Source organism: Mollisia scopiformis (assembly GCF_001500285.1).
Source record: "Mollisia scopiformis unplaced genomic scaffold LY89scaffold_37, whole genome shotgun sequence".
Lineage (NCBI taxonomy): Eukaryota > Fungi > Ascomycota > Leotiomycetes > Helotiales > Mollisiaceae > Mollisia > Mollisia scopiformis.
The window spans coordinates 235,964-254,737 of record NW_017263617.1 but is presented as its reverse complement, the minus strand read 5'-3'; the positions used below and the strand labels follow the sequence as shown (position 1 = coordinate 254,737).

General features: G+C 46.8%; 7 protein-coding genes across 7 annotated transcripts; 4 read left to right on the top strand and 3 right to left on the bottom strand.

Moving 5' to 3' along the window:
- Nucleotides 1–3,854: 3,854 nt before the first annotated feature.
- On the top strand, nucleotides 3,855–4,836 carry LY89DRAFT_725857 (uncharacterized protein). Its single transcript, XM_018219008.1, has 2 exons — nucleotides 3,855–4,519; nucleotides 4,576–4,836. The coding sequence occupies exon 1, from the start codon at nucleotides 3,882–3,884 to the stop codon at nucleotides 4,494–4,496; it is 615 nt and encodes a 204-aa protein (XP_018061712.1). The 5' UTR covers nucleotides 3,855–3,881; the 3' UTR covers nucleotides 4,497–4,519; nucleotides 4,576–4,836.
- Nucleotides 4,837–7,330: 2,494 nt separating this feature from the next.
- On the bottom strand, nucleotides 7,331–7,687 carry LY89DRAFT_544882 (uncharacterized protein; the record flags this gene model as incomplete). The annotated part of the gene is made up of 1 exon (XM_018208225.1): nucleotides 7,331–7,687. A coding segment is annotated over one exon (357 nt), but the record flags the coding sequence as incomplete, so codon positions are not given.
- A 550-nt stretch (nucleotides 7,688–8,237) lies between these two features.
- On the top strand, nucleotides 8,238–9,519 carry LY89DRAFT_691813 (uncharacterized protein). Its single transcript, XM_018216413.1, has one exon. It carries the CDS (start codon nucleotides 8,498–8,500, stop codon nucleotides 9,326–9,328), a length of 831 nt encoding a protein of 276 aa, XP_018061710.1. The 5' UTR covers nucleotides 8,238–8,497; the 3' UTR covers nucleotides 9,329–9,519.
- A 208-nt stretch (nucleotides 9,520–9,727) lies between these two features.
- Nucleotides 9,728–10,512, bottom strand: LY89DRAFT_742986 (uncharacterized protein; the record flags this gene model as incomplete). Its single annotated transcript, XM_018220904.1, has 3 exons — nucleotides 9,728–9,864; nucleotides 9,912–10,357; nucleotides 10,403–10,512. 3 exons carry the CDS (start codon nucleotides 10,510–10,512, stop codon nucleotides 9,728–9,730), a joined length of 693 nt encoding a protein of 230 aa, XP_018061709.1.
- Nucleotides 10,513–11,176: 664 nt separating this feature from the next.
- LY89DRAFT_766533 (uncharacterized protein) lies at nucleotides 11,177–12,449 on the top strand (the record flags this gene model as incomplete). The annotated part of the gene is made up of 3 exons (XM_018221731.1): nucleotides 11,177–11,534; nucleotides 11,589–11,728; nucleotides 11,778–12,449. The coding sequence occupies 3 exons, from the start codon at nucleotides 11,177–11,179 to the stop codon at nucleotides 12,447–12,449; spliced, it is 1,170 nt and encodes a 389-aa protein (XP_018061708.1).
- Nucleotides 12,450–14,362: 1,913 nt separating this feature from the next.
- Nucleotides 14,363–16,215, top strand: LY89DRAFT_631438 (RCC1/BLIP-II protein). The gene is made up of 3 exons (XM_018211276.1): nucleotides 14,363–14,604; nucleotides 14,673–15,202; nucleotides 15,254–16,215. Exons 1-3 carry the CDS (start codon nucleotides 14,469–14,471, stop codon nucleotides 16,109–16,111), a joined length of 1,524 nt encoding a protein of 507 aa, XP_018061707.1. The 5' UTR covers nucleotides 14,363–14,468; the 3' UTR covers nucleotides 16,112–16,215.
- A 174-nt stretch (nucleotides 16,216–16,389) lies between these two features.
- On the bottom strand, nucleotides 16,390–16,757 carry LY89DRAFT_677964 (uncharacterized protein; the record flags this gene model as incomplete). The annotated part of the gene is made up of 2 exons (XM_018213715.1): nucleotides 16,390–16,523; nucleotides 16,589–16,757. The coding sequence occupies 2 exons, from the start codon at nucleotides 16,755–16,757 to the stop codon at nucleotides 16,390–16,392; spliced, it is 303 nt and encodes a 100-aa protein (XP_018061706.1).
- Between the last annotated feature and the right edge of the window lie 2,017 nt (nucleotides 16,758–18,774).

The following is an 18,774-nucleotide window of genomic DNA, read 5'->3' as shown; positions in this document are numbered from 1 at the left end:
TCTCATCAACCTCATCAACCTCATCAACCTCATCAACTTCACACTCTCTCTCAAACTCTAACCCCTCTATCCCCTTTTCTTCAACTCGGTTTTTATTGCATTTTTACTTCCAAATTCATGATTCCTTTCCCCAACATTTAAATGCCTTGCCATCTCTCTCCCTTATTCTTAACCCTCACTCTCTTATCCTCATCCATTCTCCCTCCACCTCTCACTCCCACCCTTCCACCCACATTTCCACCCACCCGAGTCACTTCACGCTATGACGTACTAAAGGTTTTACTAAAAGTTGGAATTCACGCTCAACAACCCTTTTAAGATTTAGGCTAAAGTCTAAAACTTAGTTTCCTCGGACCCTCTCACTTATATATACCCGACTCAACCCTCCCCATCTCCTTCTTTCCTTTTCTCCCTTAAACAATGTAACTAGGTAAGAATGTAAGTTTCTCTCTCCCACTCTCTCTCTCACTCTTTCACCCTCTCACTCCTTCATTAAATTATTTATCAAAATTTATTAGAGTTTATCAGTTTTTAAATTTGAAGTGAGTATTAGAATAGCGCCCAAGATTTGAAGTGAGAGTAGAGTTTGAGGCGAGTATTGGAGTAGCACTTAGTATTTTAGGTGAAAGTAGAGTTTAAGGTGAGTATTGGAGTGGCGCCTAAGATTTGAGGTGAGAGCAGAATTTGAGGTGAATATTGGAGTGCCGCCTAGGATTTGAAGTGAAAACAAAATTTAAAGTAAGTACTAGAGTGGCGCTTAGGGATTTTAATTAGCATGCTTTGACTTATAATTTAATTTTGAAACTCGTGATTAGCGCCTTGTTCTGGCGCGTGCTTCTAGTTAGTGAATTATATTTTTATATCAACCCTGAAAACCCGTTCACCGTCTAACAGCTCTCTTCAAAATCTATATAAACCCGACCGCCCGAAGTTTCTCCGGATTCTTTAACAATATTCGAGCACCAAAAGGAAATGTACTAGGTGCGTCTGCACCTGGCACCTCGCACCGGGCACCTCGTACCGGGCACCTCGTACCAGGCACCAGGCACCAAGTACCTCGTACCAGGCACCACGTACCAAGTACCTCGTACCGGGCACCACGCACCGGACCCACGCACCTAATACATTTTCTTTTGGTGCTCGAATATTGTTAAAGAATCCGGAGAAACTTCGGGCGGAGCACGGGTGCACGGGTCAATGTGGCCTAGGATGGCGCGAAAATTATTCGATTCAACTACCTAAGACAGCTGCTGCATTTTCTCGACTCTAGACGGAAGATTACACGTTTTTTGCTTCAGTCCTTATCCAGCCTTTTTGGGGTGCACTGAATAAGCCCGCTCGAAATTAGCATTGTCTATTGCAGGGAAGTAAACTTCCGACATGTTTCCCGTCCACTGCTGCAAAGGTAGTAGGTTTTCAGGGATAACCAGAGAGATCGGGATCGAATTGACCACCAGGAAGCTATTATCGGAAACTATTAGGTAGTGTATTATAATAGTAGCAAAAGTGATATCATTAATCGTCGAGGGTGGTACAGCAGAGTTTGGTGGTACCGCCGCCAGCGTCGTTATTAGGCCGGAAACAAGGAGGCCCTATCTAGAATTCGATGATGTATTCGGCGATCGATTGTTGTTACTACCATTCGCCAGATGATGAGCTCTTTGGAGAGCCACGAAAGACGTTCGAGAGATGTATCCCAAGTTTGCGCAAAACTCGACGATATCGTCGATCGATGTCAAAATGGAGGAGTAGAGTGTGTCGTGGTCGTGGTCGTGGTCGTGGTAGTCGAAGGTTGCCGACAAGCAATGGCGTTGGTACTATAAAGGGTGAACTCTCTCTCTCTGCCTATCCAGATGTCGTGACGGTGGCCGTTCTCGAACCCCTGTCACATTTATCAAGGGTCCTTATGGGAGCCGATTTGGTCCCCCCTTTTAACCGAAGCGGCCTCGCTTAATGCCCCTCTCAACCTCTCAACCCTCTTCAAACAACGTAACTCGCATACGAGTGTACGACTCTAAATTTCTAAGAGCTCTCTCGAAATTTTGCATAGTTATTTAGAAAGGTACTAGCTTCTCTTCGATCAACACACCGTCGCCGAGATGAGTCTGCATGTATACGTCCACGAACCACGCCTGCTCTTCTTAAGCTGTGGGGGTGTGCTAATATGGCCTGATCCTGCACGGTACCTTGTTAAAAAGAAGCATAGGGGAGTTCTATTCTACTTGCTTAGTATAACTTCGCTCCTGGGAAGACTGTGCCTCGTCTTGCATGAAATAGTTGAATATAGAAGGAGCGGGGAGCCTGGACGCTGATAGACGTTGGACTCGTAGCACCGGTTTTGGTTGGCTATGGTGCCTGCCAACTGCCACGAGATCTATGGGTACCCAAACAGTACTGAAGGATCAGCTGGGTAAAGGGAGAGCAAGCAGCGGCGATGCCGCGTCAGGTGGCATTGGGGGATTCATGCGGATCCTAGCAAGGCAGAAATCAGCACCGATACGCAAACGGTACTGGTAAAAGGAGTAAAGGGCCAGCTGGGGGTTCATTCAGAGGCACTGATACGGCACAGAGGGGCCAAAGAACAAGCTTGATGTACGTGAATACGACACTTGTCCGATCCTGGGAGGGTAATGCAAGGCAGAATTATCTCGGCGCAGCTAGGAGATTCATGCACTATAGATGAGTATGACCGACCCAGAGCAGGCCTATAGCGGTGGTCAGACCGTTTTGTCACGCCGCATGAGAGATACCACGGTAAAGGGTGTGTCACAGCTTCAACATTTGACGTAGGTAGAGACAGACGAGGGAAACGAGCTTTCAAGGCAGGGATAGCAGGAGATTAGGCCGGATAGCAGTTTATGTAGCGCACGGCAAGGCAGAATAATCTTGGCAGAAAAGTTGCATTAATGAGGAGCGTCATTCTTGAGCAGCATAGCTCTCAATATAGCCCAGCTATACCAATGGCATACGCGGCCCAACTAACACGCCCCTAAGCATTGACAGCTGAATCCCCTACGAGGCAGACTCGGGTAATTGATGCAAGTCGTGATGCTAGGAGGTCGTTGCTCCGCCGTAGGGGCTGTCGACCTTTCCTTGACGCACTCGCTGCTACAAAAATCTCACTGTCGCCAGCGCACATCGGTCAACGCAACTTTGCGGCCGAGAGATCCGTTGGTTGCATGAAACTTCTCAGTGAGGTACCTCCCCCCTCAAAGGTAACTCTTTCTTGCAGAGCAATCGAGGCAGTTGTAGCAACCCCTAGAGAAAACCCAGATCCTATCTTCCTCTTGCCTAGCGCAACTTTGCTGCTGAGATTGGGCTGTTTATGCGAATGGTAGTACGTCCAAGAAAAGTATGTGGCCAGAGTGCCCTCAAGGTTTGTGTCCAAAATTATTATTCACGATGCGGTTGCGGCTTGGAAGAAATTTTTGGTGGACGTGCCGCTGACCAATGGGATCCACGGTTTTTTCGCCTGCCAGCGTTCCGGCATAGCTCTGATTGGCCTGCGCGTCACCGCTAATACCTTCTCATTTTTTCTGCCCACCTGCCTGCCCGCCCACCAATAAATCAGAAGCCTTCTTCGATCGTACAAGGGTGGTCGAGCGAGGGGCGGTGGCCGTGTGTAGAGCAAAGCAAAATAGAGTAGGAGGAGTACGTAGTCAGGTTGAGCGAGGAGCCAGCTCGCTAGTGTATGGAGTACGAGTACGTGTACGGTCGGTAGTTTTTGGTGCTGAGGAGAGACAGTCCACTGGTCCCGTGATCGTGGTAGTCAGCTGATCGCTTCGAGACGCTGTGACCACCATCTATAGTTAAAAGTAATTCCATCGTCGTAGTTGTTCTTCAATACAAAACAAGAACATTCCAAAACCTCAACAACAATCATGCCGGAAAGCAAAGACAGTGATCTGGTTGACGGGGGTGGTCTATGCCCACCGGGGACTAGCAGCGCGCGCAACGACGGCCTGAGTACTCAAAATTCTGATGACTGCGATTCTGGAGAAGGCTACCACCCTTCTTCTATTAACTCAAACCTCGATCGCAAAGATTCTAGAAGCTACCATCGCTCTTCTATCAACTCAGACAACGACAATAACTCGATTCTTCCTCAATACCCTCCTCCAGTCTACGAGATGTCACTAATACCTTTACTACCTCTATTCCGCCGAACCCCAGCCGCAACACCAGCAACTACAACAGTAGCAGCCGGTCCACCCGCAGCTGCAGTAGCCGCTAATCTACTTGCACCAACAATCGCCGATTTACACGAAATTGTAGTAGCTAATCTACCTACAAATCAACCAACTACTACACTTCAACCAGCTGCAAGTCAGCGAAATGCACATCAACAAGATGCACATCAAGCCGGTGTCACTATCTATGGCTCCAGGGGTTGCTGCAGTTCTAATATCAATATAGGGGCAACTACTTTCGCCGTTATTATCACTTGTATCGCTGGTGTTATGGGACCCGTGATTTACTTTCTAACTCGGAAATAATACTACGATATGATCTTTTCGAGGTATGAATATTTTTTTTTCTCGAAATAGTTATATTTTATATTAATAAATTATTTAGGTTATCTTCGTCTCTCGTCGCTAAACTCGATCTCGACCAACAAATGGTTTTCTTTATTGATGGGGGTTTAGGGTTTATCTATGGTGGCGCTTTGGAGGAGTTCTCGAATCACGGTCGACTGCTTTGAAGCATTGGAAGGAAAGTTTGTTTTTGCATGCGGCGACGGCGTTGGTACAATAAAGGGTGAACTCTCTCTGCATATGGGACCGGCGTTTCGAGCGAACATGGATTTTAAGCGAGCATAAGAAAATACAACGCGTGTCTTTGCAATCAATCTATCCCATGGAGTGATGTGATGTCGTCAAAAATCTGCCCCAAGTCCTTTCACCGCTAATACTTTCTCATTTTTTTCTGCCACCTACTTGCCTGCCCACCAATAAATCAGAAGCCTCCGATCGTAAACATCGCGACTCACAAATATTGGCGGTTGAAGTGAAGCTGGGATGGGATGCGGGGATTCTGCCACTTCGAGATGCAGGCTGCCGCAGCTGCAGCCCTACCCGAGACTCAGGGATATGCTCGAGATGAGATGAGATGCGATGAAATTATATCTTGCGTCAAATAATCTCAGAGGAAGTCTCGGCACAGATAGATGGTGTTCTAGGCCTGCGCCAGATCATTGTCTCGGGGCCCTAATCTCTCCATATGTTCAAATTGCCCGTCGTCCTGAGCCGCGATGGCGCAGGGATAGCGAGCGTGAGGCGCTCGTTAAACGCTTCAAGCCACGAGTGAAGCTTACTCGTTAAACGCTTCTTGGCTCAGGTTTGTTGCGCATCGCATGCGCCGTCAACCTCACGTCGTACAGACTAACACAAGCCACCCGCAAGCCACGAGTGAAGCTTACTCGTTAAACGCTTGAGGCTTAGTTCCCGTCGATCCCATGGAGTTGATGTCGTCGGGAGCAAGCCGCAGCTTGGGCAGCGGCACAGCATCTGGATCTGTTCCAAAAATCTGGCCCCAAGTTCCTTCACCGCTAAGGCCTTCTCGAAATCTTTCTGCCACCTGTCCGAATAGCTCTGATTGGGCGAGTTAAGTGGCGCGAAGCTTAAACCCACCTACTAATTAATAAATAAATCGGGGAGAGTTCGGGGTAATATGGAAAGCGGTGTACAAAAAGATTTCGTGCGCTCGCTTATAGTGCAAAAAAATATAGTATATTAAATATCTTTTGTAGTTTTAAATAACAATAAATAACAACGCAACGACGCAATAACCAACCACCATGTTGTCGTCGCAAGAGAAGCAAACAAATTCTCCATCACGAGCTACTAGAGCTAAAGCCGAAGCCGAAGCCGAAGATAACCCAAGCTTCGGTTCCGGAACCCGAATTCCTTGACCAACTCGAGCACCTTGAAGAATAACAACCAATTCGAGTACTACGCAAGTAAGATTAATTTGCGATCCGTCTACTACAATTATTAACTTCTAATTTTAGCTCGTTTCCCACCAAACAATTCTTCTACCGACCCCGCTTTCGATAACACCGAAGACGAAATGAACGCAAAGGAAATGATGAAGGCTTTCCAAGAAGAGCTAAAGCAAGGACGTGGAGAGCGAGGCCGATTGTTAAAGCAAGGACGTGAAGAGCGAGAGCGAGAGATGAAGGTTCTCCAAGAGGAGCTAAAGCGAGGACGTGAACAGCGAAAGGGATGGTTCTTCTTCATCGTTACGCTGGTCTTGCTTTTACTCTTCCTTCTGGGCTGGGGATATGTTGGATACCGTTATTAAACTTGTCAAGTACGCCTATTTACGTTCTTAATTTCGAAAAGCAGTATTAATAAGTTCTATCTAGGTTCGTGACTTCGTCCCTCGACACACGCTGCTGGTCCTTCGACGGTGGTATTAAAGATTATATCGGGTGGTAGAAGCAAGGTAAAACAAGACAAGGCAAAGCATAGTATAGCGTTTAGAATTCTGAGCATCGATGGAGCATAGATTTCTTTCAGGAGTATTGCATTGGTGGCTAGCTGGGTGAATGGATAGATAGATGCGGCATGTGCAGTCAGTCAGTCAATTCAGTCTCAATTCAATCAATCAATCACTCAACCCTTGACCCACCACCTGATCCAGGCGGATCCATTTCGTGATGCGCGCTCGGCTGGGTTGCCAGCGCGACGAATTTTATTAGGGAAACACTAAGAAAAACTGTCACTCCCACAACCACTCTGAATAGCATTTACTAATAATGTGTGACATCTCCTCCACGCTGAATGCACTCCTCTATTCTATCAGGCATAGTGAGAATTAAAGCATTGATCTCCTTGACTGTGATCTTATCCCACTCCTCAAATATGAACCTCCTCAGCTCAGCCTGATTCTTAGCCTTCCTCATTTTGACCCTCTGCTTGAGTATCCTTCAGACATTCTCTATGGGAGAGAGGTTTCCTGAGTTAGCTGGCTGCCTTAGCTTCAACTGCTTGATGTAATGCTCATTCTTAAAGTCATTGGGAGCATTGAGTACTGATCTAGTACCATAAGCACTCTCATTATCCTCTTCCAAAATCCACTCGCAAATAATCCCTTGACTCTTAGCTCTAGCTCTCTTCTTCTCAAAGAAGGGCCTGACCACAGGATCCAAGAAGTACTCAATATAATCATCTCCATCAATGTGGCGTGGCAAGATAGAGAGCTCTGACTTGAAATTCCAGCCCACCATGACTGCAATTGTGGTAGAAACCTTCCTAACATCGAACTTCTTTTGAACTTTATCCAAACGATTCCTATGCAATTTCCTAGTGACAGGATCCCTCCCTCTTCTCCTCCACACTTTTTGCCTCTTCCTTTGATTTACTGCAAAATGGCATGTATTAGAGTAGAGCACTTTTTTATATTGTGGAAGCTTCCAGCCCTTATCGTCTCTGTAGACCCGGCAAAATGTGTTCCGTTCCTTCATATTATTTGGTGTCAAGTACTTGGACTCTGCAGCCCAGTAATGGCCAATGCCTTCTCTCTTAAAGGCATTGATCAGAGTCTGAGGCACACACCCCAGCTGGTAGTGCTCCACCAGCTCTGCGGCTGTCATAGAGCCTCTGCTCCAATGTCCATCCATATCCTCCTCAATAGCTAGGACTTGTTCTCTAGAAATGGAGTATCGCTTGGTTCTGGTAGGGCGTGCTGTCCTCAGTGCATCCTCATCCCTCTCGCAGATATTAATGACAGACTGCCTAGGCACTCCTGTCAGGTCGGATATCTCTTGAGGCTTTTTGCATGGGTACTGGTATCTGAGGTCATTGATGCGCTGCCTTTTATCGGTAGGCCATTCGGTACGCTCTGTCTTGCGTGTTGGTTGAGGGGTGTGAGGAGGAGAAGGGCTGGGAGAAGCAGCTGGAGTCGATGTCAATGGGCATTCCATGATGCTTCAACGAATTATAGTGGATGTGGAAAGGTACATTGTTTATTATGATGGGTGGGTAGTAAACAAAGTCACTGCACAGACCATGTGAAAATAACCGAAGCGCGCGCTTATTACGAAATGGATCCGCCTCGGATTCGTGCCGTCATTTCATCTTCGGTTCCTTCCGGTCGATCGGTTCCTGTCGATCCCGTCGATCTCCTTGCATGCATAGCGTGATGTTGGTCGTCGGGCGCAGCCGCAACCGCAGCATCGGTGGATCTATTTCTATTCAAAAATCTGCAAAGTTCCTTCACCGCTAAGGCCTTCTCGAAATCTTTCCGTCAGCGTTCCGGCCTAGCTCTGATTGGGCCTGCGCGTCACCGCTGATACCTTCTCGTTTTTTCTGCCATCCACTTGCCTGCCTACCAATGAATCAGAAGCCTTCTTCGTCGTGGTAGTCAGCTGATCGCTTCGAGACGCATTGACCACCATCTGTAGTTAAAAGTAATTCCACGTTCGTAGCTTTGTTTTTTAATACAAAACAATAACATTCAAGCACTTTGGTGTCTTATCGAAACCTCAGCAATCATGCCGAAAAGCATAAACAGTGATCTAGTTGACGGGGGCAGCGCGCGCAACGACGGCCTGAGTACTCAAAATTTTGATGACTGTGATTCTGGAGAAGGCTACCACTCTTCTTCTATCAGCGCGCGCAACGAATATACTCAAAATTCTAATAACTACGATTCTAAAGAAGGCTACCACTCTTCTTCTATAAATTCAGACCTCGATCGCGGTTCTAGAGGCCACCACCGCTCTTCTTCTATCAACTCAAACTTCGATCGCGATTCTGGAGAAAGCCACCACCCCTCTTCTATCAACTCAAACCTCGATCGCAAAGATTCTAAAGGCTACTATCGCTCTTCTTTTATCAAGTCAGACCTCGATTGCGATTCTAGAGGCCACCACCGCTCTTCTTCTATCAACTCAAACAACAACAACAATTCGATTCTTCTAGAATACCCTCCTCCAATCTACAGTATGTCACCAATACCTTTACTACCTCTATTTCAAATCCCAGCCGCAACACCAGCAGCTGCAGCAGTAGCTAGTCCACCCGCAGTTGTAGCAGCTGCCGATCCACCCGCAGCAGTAGTAGCCGATTTATCCGAAGTTGTAGTGGCTAATCCACCTGCAAATCAACCAACTACTCTTCAACCAGCCGCAAGTCAACGAAATGCACGTCAACAAGATGCACATCAAGCCGGTGTCACTATCCATGGATCTAGGGGTTGCTGCAGTCCTAGTATCAATATGGACTCAACTAGTTGTAGCATCATTTGCGGCTGTATCGCAGGTGGTTTGATTACCGCGGGTTACGTTCTCGCTGTATATTTCAAAGGATTATTCAAGGTTTAAAGGTTTGTCTATAGGCGTTTTGGAAAAATTCTCGAGGAGTCACGACCGCTTTGAAACATTGGGAAGGAAGGTTTGTTTTTGCATACAGCAATGGCGTCGGTACTATAAAGGGTGAACTCTCTCTCTCTGCATATGGGACCGGCGTTTCGAGCGAACATGGATTTTAACGAGTATAAGAAAATACATCGCGTGTCTTTGCAATCTATCCCATGGAGTGATGTCATCGGGAGCAGCCGCAGCTTGGGCAGCGGCATAGCATCTGTGGGGGAAATGTGGATCTGTTCCAAAAATCTGCCCAAGTTCCTTCACCGCTAAGAAATCTTCTGCCACCTGTCCGAATAGCTCTGATTGGGCGAGTAAGTAAGTGGCGCGAAGCTTCGCGCCACCCACCAATTACTTTCATACTCTGGGTAATAGTTCTGCCAAGCTTTCTGGCGTAGGTTTTGCGGGTGGGCGAGCGATGAGCATGCATAGTTCACTGAGAATCTCATTGGGGAGGCGTTTTGCCAGTTTTGCGGCTCCGTTACCGTCTCTCACTAAATGCATAAGCGTGGATACGGGAGCGAGAAACCGCAGCATATACTATACTCTGCCATCCAATCCATGAGCTTAATGCGAAGAGGACATCCCTCCTCAGTGTCTTCCCAGGCCTCTTTTATAATCTGTACGCCGGGGATGCTAGCCATCTGATAATGACGCACGGCCATGCAATCAAGTAGGTTAGTTTGGAGATGAGCCATCTTTAACGTCTTCGCGAGCTTCCACGCGCGAAATAGAACAGAAAAGTCAGGTATGCTATCTCCACTCTTCATCCTATACACTTGGCCAGTGTAAATGAAGCTTTGAAGGCAGCCAAATGCCTCAATATCGGTATCTGGAAGCTTGCAGACGAGTTCAAGTCCATTCTGGTCCAATGTGGCCAACTCTCCGCCGTAAAATGGTGATCGAGCACAAAGAACGTCTTTGTGGATGCCGAAAGGTACTTCATCGGCACCAACCAAAACGATGACGAACCTTGAATGGGGCTTCCTGCGTAGGTGTTAGACCGTAAGCTTCAAGCGTGAGAGGACCTACTGCCAAAAGGTCGAGCTTAAAGAGGGGTATGCCTGGGTGGTAAGACCACTGTCCATGCGGATGCACGTATCATCCTGTTTTTCTTCACAATGAAGGTCGGTTCTGTCCATGATGTGGTAGTTTCGGAAGGTTTTTCTGACTTCGAATTGTGGAGGTGAATTTGTGGAAGAAAGCGAGAGATTTGGGAGCAACAGAAGCTGGGTGTGAATCTTCAAAAGAAAAGCCTGTCACTTTCTGTGACTGAGTTCTTTACAGAAACTCGTGAAAGAGCCGGACGTTGACTCACGAGTCCTGTGTGATGGAAGTAGGGATCTTGGCATAAACAACCTTTTCACAGCCTATCATTTCGTAAAGACGGTAATTTCAAAGCTTCATTGTCGACCAGTACTTTTACCGCAAAAGGGCCTTTTCAGTGCGTATTGCCAGGAGAAAGTCTGTCGACGCCCTATATTTGGACCTCATTCTCCGACCTCAAGTCCGCCTCAAGCTACCCCTATCTCCAGACACTCGGCCCATCCTCCAACGTCGACCGTCGACAGATTGGAGAGTTCAGTCACGTTATCTCCCACCCTCTGGGTTGCTCTCGTCACTTCACCGTGTCTGACTCCATCGGCGAGCAGATTCTAACTAGACCACTGCGGATAGTTTCCCGAAGGCTCGTCCCCGAGGACAAAACACCAAATTCGAGACTCGGTCCCAGATTCCCGAATCTGACTTGTAAATTGGACGAACGCTTGATCGCTCCCGAGACTATTAGCACACTCTTATTCCACCATGGAAATCAAGGAAATCGTCAATTCCAAGGGTCCAAAAGATGCTGCTGCTGCTGCCATAGCAAACGGAACCGCACAAGATCTTCACCTTCTTTATTCCATTTCGCAAGCCAACAGTAGTCCTATGTCAGACACCGGCTCAGAGCGAGGAAATTCTTCTCATGACTCCGAGCACTCTCCGTATTCTGGTCCCAGATTCGGGCAACTGAACGGGATGAATGGTGGGCCTAATGCCATGCGCTACCCTTCACCGCAACAAGAGAATAATCGGAGTGGACGACAATCCGCAGAAGGCAAGGCCTTTCCGTGTAGCACTTGTGGCAAGGGATTTGCTCGAAGGTGTGATCTGGTACGACACCGTAAGGTGTTCTTTCAGCCTGGCGCCTTTTTTCAGTTTACTAATTTGCAACTAGAACGAATCCACAGCGGTATTCGACCTCATGTTTGCGAGCACCCTGGTTGCGGCAAACAATTCATTCAGCGCTCTGCCTTGACTATACACATGAGAGTACATACTGGCGAAAAGCCACACGTGTGCGAGAGATGTAGAAAGGTTAGTTCAGACCCCTTTACTTTGTGTTCCCAAGCTAATACCTCTGTAGCCTTTCAGCGACTTAAGCTCTCTAATAAGACATCGTAGGATACATTCGGGTGAAAAACCGTACAAGTGTCCCTATGCCGATTGCCAAAAGACTTTCACTCGTCGTACTGCCCTTACGCGTCATCAAAATTACCATACCGGTACCGTCGAAGAGGCAGCAGCAGCAGCAACAGCAACAGCAACAGCAACAGCAACAGCAGGAGCGCTGGCCACTCGTTCAGGAAGCAATCGAGGTGGGCGACAACGCTCAGATAGGGAACCATCTCCCAGTCAAGGAAACCTCTCGACCTCTCCAAATTCGGAACTTGCCCCCATGAACGGAATACCTCGTCACCCAGGAGAATATCAGGACATGAACAGCAGCCCTTTACCGGGCTACCTCCGAGGTGAATATCATGTCCCACCAACAGTCCCAGCTACGGCGTCATTTTCCAACAGCAGGCTGCCAACATCCCATCCGACCGGGTATGGTTCTCCGTCAATTCTCGAACCTCCTGCAAATATGGAACAACGCCAACCTGGGAGCGCAAGCGGTAGTCCTTACATGAGTAGCGTGGGCTGGCAGTCCCCTTCACAAAACATGCCCTCACCATCGCAAAGCAATGGCTACGTCTACCCTGATCCGGACCTCTATGGTTCTGGTGCGGCCATGAACCAGCACATGTACTATTAAACTCTCGGAAAGCAAGGAAGAGATTGAAAGGAGGAGGCGGATCTTCAGGCGGATGTTTGCTCAAGGCCATGTGTATGAAAAGTCAATAACCTCGGAACACATATAGTCTTTAGTCTTAATTGCTCGAGGAATAGTCATCATTTAGTACCATTTGGCCCTGCAAGCCCATAAACCACGGGGACTATAGTGCAATGCATCCAATCCAGCTTCCTCTAGAACTCCAAGAAAGAGAGATCCTCCCGATAAGGCATCTTTCCCAGCCTAGCCCTTGAAATTTTTCCTCATCCAATACATGACACCTCTTTCCAATTCTCTTCTTTGACGCCGCCCCGGCTACCGGTGAAGTGGTCTTAAGGCGTCCCTCATGACGTGTTAGCATGCAAGATACTTATTCTTTGTTAATTTAATTCACTTACTTAGCCTTACCATTCTCCAAACCGTTCTCCGCAGCTAGTGAATCTATAAATTCACCTCTTTTGGTCCTTTGCTCTCCGTTTTCCACTCTCTATTTTCCATTCACCTCCCTTAGCCCCCGTCCTTCGTCCTTCGTATTCCGCCCTCCGTCCTCCGTCCCCTCTATATAAACCCCCCTCCGGCCTCTTTATAATCCGCACAAAGACATTCTTAAAACAAGACGAACATAGGAACGGATGGTGGTAATGTTTGGAGTGTTATTTTGGCCGTGGCTTTGGTTGTGTAAAACTAGTGTAGTTTGTTATACTACGTTTTTTTTATAACATTATTTGTTACAAAAAGCTATAGAGTATTGTTATTATTAATTAAATTATTATTATTAAATTTTAGTATTTTTTTTTTTTAGAAAATAATATTAAAAAAGGAAATTATGATAAGCGAGCTTAGTAAGTCTTCTCTAGTCTTCTTATTCTGGCTCTGGAGGACATGGGCTAACATGCTTGAAGACAGAAACAGCAAGAACGAAGAAGAGATAGAGAGAAATACATGCAAAGTAGCAATGTGAACCATCACAACCTGGAATGAATGCGAGGTCAGAATGATTGCGACAATTGAATCGATATACAGGAACCTGGAAAATGACACCATAGAAGTCTGTTTGCAAGTCAATCAAGCCAAAACCAGGTGAGCCACCAAGTCCTGGCAGGGGAGGCATGCCAAACCAATGTCTGGGCAGCAATCTGTGGAGGAGCTTTTGCGGGAGTTTTGAGGAAGAGCGGTAACTGAGGAGACAAGCGCAGAGAGAGAGAGGAACGAAGCACAAGAAGCAAAGGAGGCAGAGCGAGAAGCAAGGGAGGCAGCGGAGAAGGCGATAGAGCAGACCGCGCTGAAGGAGTATCTAAGCTATTATCATATCCATCTTTTCAAACCCCTCGACGTGCAGTCCGACAAAACCAAGTCTACCGGGGCAGCACCACTGCTGTTGGGGGCAAATACTACCCTTTCCGCATTCTTCCCTGGAAGGACTTCATTCAAAATCAGCGCGACAATTTCGAAATTGTCTTTTAGGCGACGAACGGCTTTTCGACCCGGAGGTGAGTATCAAGACAACGCAGAAACGTGCCTGCGGTAGCCCCGTGGGCAGTGAGGAGGACATCAAGCCCTTTGAGCTTCTTGCGATAGAGGGACCCGTCAAGGACATCCTTTCCGCCCTATTCGTCAAGGCCACAGACCCAAAGGTCCTACCTTTCAATGTTGGTCGTGTGTCCTTCACGAATCACTCCCTTACTATAAGCCCGGAAGAGATTGGGAGTGGGGAGATGCACTGCCATTGTTAGCCAGGGGGCTCGGGGAAATCCCCGATACGGTAAAAATGCGCAATCCAACGTTAAAGACTCGAAAATCCTATCAGCTGAGCCAGGATATGTTGAGCAAGACAACCGAGTAAAGATTCGAGGCTTCCAAATTTTCTGTGCAGCGTCACGTGAGTTGCGTGAGAACTTTGGCAGAATCGTTATCGTCGAGGCACATGATATGTTCACCAACGCATGCTTGGAATAACTGCGAAGAAAGTAGCTATTTGGTCGCCTGCAGAACGAAACAAAGATGCCACGAACCACTCATTCAGCGAAGTCCGTCAAAACGGCCGCCACTACGGCTCCTTCAGCGAAGAGGACTAAGAAGCCTGGATCGAAAGCGCCAGCCAAGACTGTGGTTGGAAAGCACCCTACTACAGCTTTCTGTTAGTCCCCTCTCATATAGTGTTGATTGAAGGCCAGCAAAATTGCTAATGCAACATAACCTCTTCAGCTTCGAAGCCTGCACCGAGCAAAAAACGCACGAGCGCCCATGAGCCCACCCCAGCTGTTGCGAAAAGGCTAAAACCCGATTCGGCAATCAATTCTGCTCTATCAAAAACGTTGGACGTCTTTGTATTCGGTAGCGGCGAATCTGGTGAACTTGGGTTGGGCCCAAAGGCGACTGATGGAAAGCAACCTACCGATGTTCAGCGTCCCCGCATCAATAGGCTTCTTGATGCCAAAACGGTCGGCGTCGTTCAGATTGCAGTAGGAGGTATGCACTGCGTATCTCTAACTCAAGATCAGAAAATTTTGACGTGGGGTGTGAATGATAATGGCGCGCTTGGCCGAGATACAGATTTGGACTCGGAAGATGAGGATGAGGATAGTGACTTGAGCCCTAAGGAAAGCACACCTACCGCTATTCCGACAGAGTTCTTTGGCAAGGGTGTGGAAGCCTTCGTTCAAGTTGCTGCAACTGATAGCGCTAGTTTTGCGCTTACACATGATGGTTCTGTTTATGGTTGGGGAACATTCAGTGTAAGTTCTTCTATTAATCTTATAGTTATAACTCTCTGTTAATAATATTAGGGAGATGATGGTATCATGGGCCTTTTTACAGCAGACGCCATCGAAGCTGTAAAAAGGAAGGATGACAAAAAGAAGTCCCAGCGAAAACCTGCTCGTATTCCTCAGTTAACGAAGATCAAATCTCTTGCTATAGGAACCAATCATATCCTAGCTCTTGATATTGAAGGCAAAGTGTACGCTTGGGGCGCTGGCGGACAAAGCCAGCTTGGTCGTCGCATAGTACATCGAACTCGGTTTCAGGCCCTTACTCCTTGTCGATTTGGCCTACCACAAATCACCTACATTGCCATTGGCGCATATCATAGCTTTGCTATTGACGTCAAGGGTCAAGTATACGCTTGGGGGTTGAACAATTTTGGACAGACAGGAATCATGATTGGAGCTGGGGAGGACGATGCTTTTATTGAGAAGCCAACTGTTATCGAGAATCTTAGGCCTTATAAGATCAGAGAGATCAAGGGTGGGAGTCATCATTCAATTGCTTGTACCGAAGATGGCAAGCTCTTAATTTGGGGCCGTTGCGACGACGGTCAGGCAGGTATCAAGTTGGAAGACTTGCGACCAGAAGATCTTATCTTCGACAGCCGTGGCAATCTACGAATTCTACTGAAACCTACCATCATCCCAGAAATCCAAGCAGTTTTCGTCGCCGCTGCTATCGACAATTCTATCGCCATCGCTACGGATGGCAAAGCATATTCTTGGGGCTACTCAGACAATTACCGGACTGGTCTTGGGACAGAGGAGTCTGTGAAGACTCCTACACTTCTACAGAAGGGCGATGTGAAGGGCAAGAGGCTTACCTTTGCAGGGTGTGGGGGACAGTTTTCTGTACTTGCTGGACCGGCCGAGAAATAACGTCGTGTGATTGCTACTCAACCGTTCCTCCCCCCTTTCTCAAGTATAATTAGAGAGTCGAGTACCACCATTTACATCGACCTTGAGCGACTTACATATAGTGGAATTAGTGAGCTACTGCGCAGACACTCTTCAGAGATCATCGCCTCTGTAATAGCCATCATAGTTTCTTTCAGAAATGTTCCTTGCAAACTCTTGGGGGACCGGTATTCTATCCAAAGCTATTAGTTCGCTCCAGTATATGGGAAGTCAGGAACCTTGCCCTTGTCTCAGCGCTTTCATCTCTCTCTGATATCGTTGCTCTTCACGAAGGTAGCTCTTTGCAGTCCTAAGACTCCTCCGAGCCCTATCACGCACGCTTCTCGCTTGTTGTTCTTCGAATTCGCAAGTCCGAGTGTCCTCGCGTTTTCGCCTATATAAGAATGGGCTTCAATTTAGACAGGGAGATTTGGGAAGATTTGAAGGAATGAAGCTTACGATGAGCCTCTCTGGCGAGGGAATTTCTTACACGCAGCTCCCTTTCAAGAATGTCCTTGCGCCGGAGAGTCTCATCATGGCGCCTCCTACGCTCCTCTTCGGCTCGGTTCAACGCACCTTGAGCCTTAGCTTTGGTTCGGCGGGAAGTGCCTCGTCTACGCCGGTACATTGCCGTTCCCGATGTCGCGTACTCCCAATTCCAATGTGTTGTGATTTGATACTGGCTCATTTAAGCATAGAATGGTGCTGATGTCATTTAAATTCTCTCGTACTGTTTTGGCATGTAGTATTATCCTTGTGCATGATTTTGCCCGAGCTTCACACTACTGGTTAAGCCAAGATAAGCTGATCACTTGACTACGGGGTTCTCTCAAATGTAAATAATAACCACCTCCCACCCAAATAAATGCTTGAAACACACGGAAGTCTACAAACTGGAGCCGCATTCCCAGCCTCCCCGAATAAATTTTTTTTTGGCTAAGCCCTCGCAATCGCGCACCACCCAAGAAGATGTTATTAGCAGTCAAGGGCGTGAAGCCTCAAGGGATATCAAATGAGAGGCCAAAGTGAAGCCAAAAACGCTCGAACCAGGGGTGTCAGAATTGGAGCCGATCAGAAACAAGTAGGGGTAGGCTACGGGGTCAGCCTTGCTGTGAGGTAGGACGAGGCTGAGGCTCGGGTACGCTAGCCTTGACGAGACACATTACGATTGCACAAGAGCGCAAAGAAAGGTGATGATAAGGCCAGCTGGAGCGACGAAGGAAGCTTCAAGCTCTGAGGCTGTAGTTTAAGGCTGATGATGATTGCAAGCGTGCGGCCGCCCGCCCGCCCGCTTCTCGGCTGAAACCAGAGAGACAGCACAGCGTCCAGGTCCAACGCCCAACCACCATCAACACCGCAGCCCGCTTACAGCACACGTTGCAACATCGGGGCATGCAAAGAGGCCCAACTATGGCCAGCATACAAGGAAAGAGAACTTAATAAGCATAAATGATGCCCAAGGCTGTCAGTCAAAAAGCACCCTCTGGTACGTAAAAGCTGGTCTGAGTCATAAAAGCGTGTACTGTAAATATGATTGGAATTAACAAGGGTTCCGTGAATGCGGCGGTTCGCCTGGCTATCAGGCTATAGATTGGGGCCGAATAGAGTATGTTTGAGACGCTAATTCCTGGGTTTAGGGATCACTTTACAATTTTTGATAGATCTAACGAAAGGGCTGCTTAAAAATTTCGACCGCCCTACTTAAAGTATATAAATAAGAGAGACAAGAAAGAGTCAAATCAAATATCATAGTTTAAGTAGACCAATCTACGTTGCACTTTACTCTTTAACTCCTAAAATTTTACTCTTAAAAATTTTTTTCCCTCCAATTTTCAAAGCAAAGTCATGCTACCAACTTGCTAATATAGCGATTAGACTAATTATATTTATTTTTATCAAATATACGGCTATACTCTTTATAAACTTTTTTAGAATTATATAAAAAAGTCTTTACACATGATTTTTTACTACTAACGATGTATATAAATAAGTGCTTACACTTAGATTGCCTAAACGTAAAAAAACAAACTAATACTAATTACGGGTATCGTGAGTACTTTTTAAATCGAAAAATTAAACCATAGTTCGAAATAGTTAAACTTTAAAGCGTGCTAACTAATTCCAAAGATCCGTGTATTGCCGGCGAAAAATGTCCGAACTTCGCAGAAAAAAATAAAAAACTCTACAAAACTCGTAAGTCGCTATTAAACTCTATTATTTTATCCGATTTTTAAAAACGCTAATAAGAACTCGACTATATAGACACATGTAAAAATAAGAAATATATAGTGGAAAAGAGTTCTTATAATACATATTGTAATAAGTGTAAGTGAAATCTAATCTTCACCTTAGGTGACCGCTAACCAAACTCGCAATACATAGATCAATGTCCCGATTCATCGGGGTGTACTAAAAAGAAAGGCTTTCACGATGGAGCCTGCTCTAGCCGTGAGTGATTATAGATTTTCTTTCTCCGAAGAGCGCGAACATTGATGGAGATGTACAGACTAGTGCACACATAATGGTTGCACGAAATGGGCTGAATTCGAAACTCAGTACCGTTGCTCGAAGCGTGAGTAACTTTTTACTTGGATATATATAGCTGCAATTCAAATTGCCGGTGTACGATTTCCTGCTTGTTCTTC

Coding starts and splice junctions, on each gene's coding strand:
- LY89DRAFT_631438 (XM_018211276.1), top strand. CDS start 14,469: ATGCCACGAACCACTCATTCAGCGAAGTCCGTCAAAACGGCCGCCACT. Junction 14,605..14,672: donor GCACCCTACTACAGCTTTCT/GTTAGTCCCCTC, acceptor TAACCTCTTCAG/CTTCGAAGCCTGCACCGAGC. Junction 15,203..15,253: donor ATGGTTGGGGAACATTCAGT/GTAAGTTCTTCT, acceptor TAATAATATTAG/GGAGATGATGGTATCATGGG.
- LY89DRAFT_725857 (XM_018219008.1), top strand. CDS start 3,882: ATGCCGGAAAGCAAAGACAGTGATCTGGTTGACGGGGGTGGTCTATGC.
- LY89DRAFT_691813 (XM_018216413.1), top strand. CDS start 8,498: ATGCCGAAAAGCATAAACAGTGATCTAGTTGACGGGGGCAGCGCGCGC.